The 7,188-nt window shown below is 36.2% G+C and overlaps 1 protein-coding gene across 1 annotated transcript in view; it reads right to left on the reverse strand.

Annotated features, from left to right (window-relative positions):
* Window positions 1-103: 103 nt before the first annotated feature.
* LOC106878104 (uncharacterized) overlaps window positions 104-7,188 on the reverse strand; it is a 92,818-nt gene continuing 85,733 nt past the window's right edge. Inside the window, exons 2-5 of the mRNA XM_014927215.2 lie at window positions 4,853-5,186; window positions 3,691-3,961; window positions 1,803-2,184; window positions 104-984 (exon numbers count right to left, since the gene is read on the reverse strand). Of these exons, the coding sequence (XP_014782701.1) occupies window positions 287-984; window positions 1,803-2,184; window positions 3,691-3,961; window positions 4,853-5,186 (1,685 nt within the window). The 3' untranslated portion in view covers window positions 104-286. The remainder of the gene's footprint in view (window positions 985-1,802; window positions 2,185-3,690; window positions 3,962-4,852; window positions 5,187-7,188) is intronic.

The raw sequence follows: 7,188 nt of genomic DNA on the forward strand, positions 1-7,188 counted from the left end.
ACACACACACACACACACACATATGCCTTTACTTTTCGAAAAAACCTCGGTTCAAGGCTATCTCGCCCTGCTCAATTGTCGAAGAAACGAGTAAGTAAATAAATAATTAGGAAATATTTAATTAAACCAAATAAACGAGATTGTGTTTCTTTCTGCAGGTTACACATAACAAATAATAATAATAATAATAATCAGGTAGGCGTGAAAGGACCTCCGGTGCGGTGGGGGATGGGGCGGCTAAGGTGTGAATATTTGGAGTTAGGAGGGGATTGTGGGGTGGTGGGTTTTAAACTTGAGCTTCACAAAGGTTAACATAAAGATCACTATCGTATGACACAGTGGCCGTTGATTCCTTCTCGACACTCGGAGGATCACTCCCATCATCCCTACCCACATCCGATCCTTTACTTCTAAACCTCTTCTCACTGCTACGCCGTGATTGGTCTTTACTCGACCGCTCCGATCGATTCGACACAATACTGTCCGAACCGATCTCATGCAATACACCACACATGCTACTGGTATCCTTTTTTGATCCTTCTTTGCGGCTGTTAAGGAATTCAGATATTTTAGTGATAGCCGAAACCGGCGATAATTGTTTCAAGTCCAAATGGAAGCCATCTTTCTCCTCGTTTATTCTGGAGAGTATTATTTGTTTTTGTTTGTTTTTCTGTTGAATTAAACATTGCAGTTGTGTTTTGTTGCCGTCTTTTTCGGAGCTTTTTAAATGTACAGGACAGACAACATACTGAATGTTTTCCAGTGGTTTGTCCATCATGCCATCACCAACATCGATATCCAACAAAGCTACAGCTTCTGACACATTCTGACTAACAGTACTCGGATAACTGTCGATTACTTCTTGGTTACTGGGGTGTCGTTCGAAGATCGGCATAAAAAACATGCAGAATCCTCCTAGAATCATAGCGGATCCAGCAAAAATATAACCGGCCGATGTAGACTCGTATGATTCATTCAAATAAACTGAAAAAAAAAAGAAAGAGAAAAATCATATTATATACTTGATAGTCTAATAAATAAATAAATAAACAAACAAACAAAAAATAGACAAATAAATAAATAAATAAATAAAGGAACTTAATCTTTCGTTGCAAGAGTAAAATTAGAGTTATCTCCCTTGTAACTATCAATTTTTCTCGTGAAAATAAACAGAGATGATAATTGTTTTTAACAGCGACTCAATGCCTAATAATTTTGAAGAAGTGGTTTTAACAATGAAATCGCTTTATTGGGTAAGTCGATTACATCGCTCCCAGTGTTTTACTGGTACTCAGTTTATCGACCCCGATAGGATGAAAGGCAAAGCCGACCTTGGCAGAATTTGAACGTAAAGACAGACGAAATACCGCTAAGAATTTCGCCCGGCTTGCTAACGTTTCTGCCAGCTCGCCGCCCTTAATCGATATCTTGATTAAAACAGATAATAGCCCGAATAAATATGGTCACAATTGTTACCAAACTAAACACCAATGGGCTTTCAACAAGGCTTAGTTTAGCCTTAATCCATCTAAATACAAATTCACTTGTAAAACTGAAAGGATTCAGACTTGTCATTTTATAAAAGATTTTCTATTAAATGACTTAAATTAGGTTCAAAATAACATTAAAAGTAGTCAAAAGAAACGAATCGACGCCTCAGAAATATTGGCTTTATAAGTTATTATCCTCTCAATTATTTTATAATTGAATATTCTTTTGGTGAACAAAATTGAGTGTTGTATGCTGTGTGTATATTCTTTACTAATTTTAATTGCTTAAGTAAGAATAAAAGTTTGACTTACTAGCTGTAAAAGTTCCAGCCAAAGTGGAAATAGATTGGGCTGCACAGGTAAAACCCCAGGCTCGCTCCATTATTTTCACCTTAACTAACTGATAGATATACATCTTCAGGCTGTAATAGTAACCTCCACAAGCAATTCCATATCCACAGGCATAAAGGGCATGAACTGTGAGATGATCGGCCAACTGCAGAAGGACAGTGAGTAAACCGGCAGAAAGAGCGGCTGTTTGACATAGGTGACGCCTCGAGATTAAACACTCTTTACTTTGACGTATAATTACATAACCGAAGCCGAAACATCCGGCAACGAAACCCGTGCACAGGTAGATATTCAACAGTAAAAGATTGTGGTCGCTAACGTTGTGTTGGGATGCAGTAAGTAGCTGAAAAGAAAAAAAACGGAAAAAAATATATATAAATATATATTGTATAATAGTAACAGATCAAAAATATTTAAATTCTTTTAAAATTAGGGAAAAATTAAAAACTTATTCAACGTATGACATCATGACATATCCGATATTGAGTAAACTATGATTACATTAGACTAAAGACTATGACTAGTGTTTTATGTTGTGAAACAATAGATGCACATCTGTCGTTTAAATTGCTTTTATTTTTCGTTATATTAGGCAGCGAGCTAACAGAATCATTAGTATTCAGAGCAAAATGCTTAGCGGCATTTCGTCCGTCTTTATGTCCTAATTTCAAATGCCGCTGAGGTCGACTTTGCCTTTCATCCATTCGGGATCGATAAAATAAGTATAAGTTGTTCACTGGGTTGGTGTAAGTGATTTACCTCCACCCCTAAAATTGCTGGCCTTGTGCCAAAATTTGAAATCAATACTTTTCGTTATGTCTCATATTTCTGCATTTCAGTACCTTTCTGGTGTCTAGTATGTAGTTGTAGAACATGGACATACAAGGATCTTTAAAACCACATCTTACGACAATGATAAGTGTAAAAACTATCACTATGCTCGGTAGATTCACCCAATACAATATTGTAAAGATTAGTAATTGAAATTATAATTATGGTTTCAGACTTCGTTGCACAGTTTTCCGAAGTCTTTTAGATTTGTTTCAGGAAAATGCACAACAGGTCTAAATGTTATTCGTCTAAATTTTATTCAAATGTTTTCTCTTAGGAAGAAATCATCGTTATTGACCAGCAATTGTTAACCAAAATCATGCTAAGGTGTTCCCAAAACATTTCTACTGTCGGAGCACATTTTTCCCAGTTTTTGCACCTCACAGGATTGGAATTTCTTTATGCATTCCGGTTCACGTTTCAATATAATTAAACGGTCTTTCCTTGGTCTTCATCTCTTTTTACCATCTATGTTTTTAGTGACTCATTCATACATAAATACATTTTACAAAGATAAATTGCACTCAGTTGATTAAACGCAAAACCAGTCCAGTTAATATTAAATATATCAAATAATATAACAAAATATATTTCACGTTCCAGGAACTCAATTTGTAATCAGTTGTAGTTTACAAATGAAAATAAGTTTTGATACTTAGTGTGTGACTCTAACACTGTTATAGAAAATGATGATAAATATAAAATGCGCCATTACTATATAGATAATTGCATACACTTACTAGGGAAGCTACGTTAGTAAAGAGACCTGAAGCCACAACTGAATGCTTAAACACTATTGCTTATAATAAAATTTATGAATGCCCGTAATTTCACTTGAAAGAAAATTTAGTTATTTGCTTGTGTGTGTGATTTAAAAAATACGTACATTTATATTAAGATATTACGATAATACATGATTTTATAAATTTACTTATACACAACCTATTCGACTTGTTAATGGATGTGAGATGGGTTTTGAAGCAAGCAAACACATTTTGTATATTCATAAAGAACTCACCAGTAATATAAATGGAACGTGGATACCAAGACCAACGAGAGCCACAATGATTAACATCATTAGTAGAGCACGCATTCGTAATGCTTGGAAGTCAAAATAAGGAGGCTTTTGTGCCTCTCGATCACGTCTGGTCTTCATTTGGTTTTTGATGTGTAAAAGCATCTTCCGACGAGGATGATATAAAGAAGCAGATCGGTATAGAAACCCAGCAAATATTGTCAGTACTTGCATACCAGCTATGCTTTGTAATGCACGGGTCCATGTCAATTGCCTGCAAATAAACCAATCAAAAGTCTTGAGAAACTGAGCAACAGTAACAAAAAGCAATAAAATCAAATGTTCCTTTTTTTCTGGAAGACACAACTTTATCATTTTGTTGTGTCTAGGGAGAGTCATCATGCCCATATAATTAACACACACACACTGGTTCAATTCCACTTATTTATTAATAGATTTAATTTAATAAATGAGTGTAACTGACCCAGTATGTGTGTTAAATATATTGGTGTAATAACTCTTCCTAGACGCAACAAAATATGTTTCAAAACACGAATTCACATAAAGAATCTTGCAAACCAGATACAAAAACGAAGTACAACTTTATCATCTAATGGCGTCCAATTTGAAACGGATCTTCGAACCCTTGTACCAGCAAATCAATATCCAAATCAATAAACTGGACTATTTGCTGATGTGTTCGTAGTTCTTGTTTCACCAGCAACCTTGTTGAAGTGTTTGTGCCAACATCAACTTCACGAGCAGGCTGTTCCGTCAATCGAATTGACTGGAACACTCATCATCGTAACCGACGGACTGTCCAGCCCCTATATTTTGTCTCACAACTTTTATGCAAACACGGATCTTACTATTTGGTTATCCTGCAGGATACATACCTGTCTTACGTCTACGTCCACCTCAGAGGTATTAGTAACAGTTGTAGACGTGATGAAATCGTTGTGATGATAATTGAAACCGTTCTCAGATAAAGTTCACTCAACGCACATCATCTCACTCATCTTACAACAAAGAGAGAAGATGCAGTAAAAAAGAAAAAAGAGAGAGGAAAAGAAAGAAAAAAGAAAAAATGGAGAAAAGAAATGAAGGAGAGAAAGCGGAAGGGAATTGTTTACTTCTACACTTCACTACTCGTATACATACTAACCTTATGAGAAGCCGGAATAGGACGGACATGATGGTTGCTCCTACACCTATTGCTGTCATGGCTATCAATTCAGCAATTTCTCGTCGCCGGCAGAAATATCGACCGAGCATGATATTGGCCGTTGTAGACGTAATTCCGCACCCGACGGAAAACACTAGACTGTGACTGATGTACATATGCTGCATTTGGTTTGAAAAGGCCATAAAGAGGCAACCAAGAGACGAAACCATGCCCCCAATAATGGCACACATGCGAGGAGATTTCCGTCGGCAGATCACTGTGAAAATGGGGCATACGAGCAACGTCACGCTAAGACCAGCGCTTCCGACGCGAGCTGAAATATAATAGAAAGGAAGACATACGTAAATTAAACTGGCAAAAGAAAAAATAATCTTTTTTTTTAATGTCTAATTTTTGTCTGAATTTCTGAAAAGGAAAATCATCATCATCATCACCATCATCATCATTATTATTCTTATTAAGGCGACGAGCTGGCAGAATCGTTAGCACCCCTTCCGGGCTCGATAACTTAAGTACCAGTGAAACACTGCGGGTTGATGTAACCGACAAGTCCTCTCACCTCAAATATCAGGCCTTGTGCCTTTAGTAGAAAAGATTATTATTATTATTATTATTATTATTATTATTATTATTAAGGCGGCAAGCTGACTGAATCATTAGCACGCCGGGCAAGAGGCTTAGTGTAATATGACACGTACAGAAAGTCTTTGTTAGAAACTTCACATTTGGGTTAATTTTTTACATATCATATACATATTCAGGTGTCGTGGTGTGTCTTCGATCATTCCAGGTTGAATACGCAGTCGTGAAAACAGCTATTAGGAGAGTGTACGCCAACTCGACTCGAGACACTCTGAATACGGCGAGAGTGGAGAACGTCATGGCGACTCTGACGTCTGCGACACTCTGCGAGATTGGCGGCAAATTTGACTGTACTTATAAGCTGTGTTCACGGGAAGTCTAGACGAGCCGCCAGACTTATCACATGAATAACAGCCGTTCATTGGATAAAAATTGGGTTTGCGCACAAGATCGAATTGTGATTTCTATGTGGCAAAACGTGGGATCGAATCCAATTCTATGGATCCAAAGGTAAACAGCCACTCAAATTCAAAGAGGTTAGTAGTGGTTTGTGTCTGGAAACAAAAATAAATTCCACTAAGTTTAGAAAATGGAAAATGTGCCGAGAGAGAAGAGAGCGTTAATATTTTGGACCGGGTCCTATTTCCAAAGAACGATCAATGTTCTTAATGCTTCAGTTCAATTAGTTGTAAATAGGTAGTGTTTGATGGTAATTACTTGTTAATAGGTATTATATGACCGCAATTAGTTGTAAATAGGTATTATATTAATTATATCGATTGCTGTAAGCAGAGGTCATTGAATAATTAAAGCAGCAATTAGTCGTTAGTGTTAGCGGATCGGATAGCATACTGTGCCGTATTTTCCTGCATTCTGTGTTCGATTCTTTCTGAGATCGATTTTGCCTTTTATTTCTTCGGGGCCGGTAAATAAAACACCATTGAAATACTGGGGACCAACTTCTCTTCCATACTTTCTCTCTCTCTCTCTCTCTCTCTCTCTCTCTCTCTCTCTCTCTCTCTCTGGCTTTTGGAATCGGTTTTGTTAAGGAGCTAATAAAGCGGCGTTCATATGGCAACACCTCCTAATTACTTCGCCTCCATGTCATAGAAACGACAAGCAAGAAAGAATTGTATAATTTCTCTTCGTTATGTTAGAGGTTAAAAATTTGACCACGAAGATCGTAAAAAGAATGCATGACGTTCACAAGTTTCTGTACGACGTTAATAACGTGAGCTAAAATAAGCTTTCATAGAAAATTAAAACCAAGTTGTCGACTCCTTTTTAAAAGCTTATTACATCTTGACCTATGCATCCACCCTTAGAACACTGATTAGTTTGCAGTCCTAAACTAAAATTTTCTTTAGACAAAACAAGTTTATTATACTTAGTGAAGTGTTATGGTGAGAGAAATATCGATGAGAAATACGAAAAATAATAATAAAAAAACCTGCAGAACGCCAAATCAGACGTGATATGGTGATGTTATTACAAGTTTGGTACCTTATATAAGTGATCGACCTCACCACCACTTCTATAAACGATAAAGAAGGAATCAAAGATGTAATTTTAATATAGATTTTTTTGCGGCGGGTGAAAATTCGTTTCATATTTCAACATATTGAATTAATTGAAAAATTTATTTCCGTAAAAAAAAAAATTTTATTTTATTAGAAAGCATTCTCCCCACCACCATATATATATAATATATAATATAATATTATATATATATA

The sequence above is a fragment of the Octopus bimaculoides genome, chromosome 19 (genome assembly GCF_001194135.2).
Source record: "Octopus bimaculoides isolate UCB-OBI-ISO-001 chromosome 19, ASM119413v2, whole genome shotgun sequence".
Taxonomy (NCBI): domain Eukaryota; kingdom Metazoa; phylum Mollusca; class Cephalopoda; order Octopoda; family Octopodidae; genus Octopus; species Octopus bimaculoides.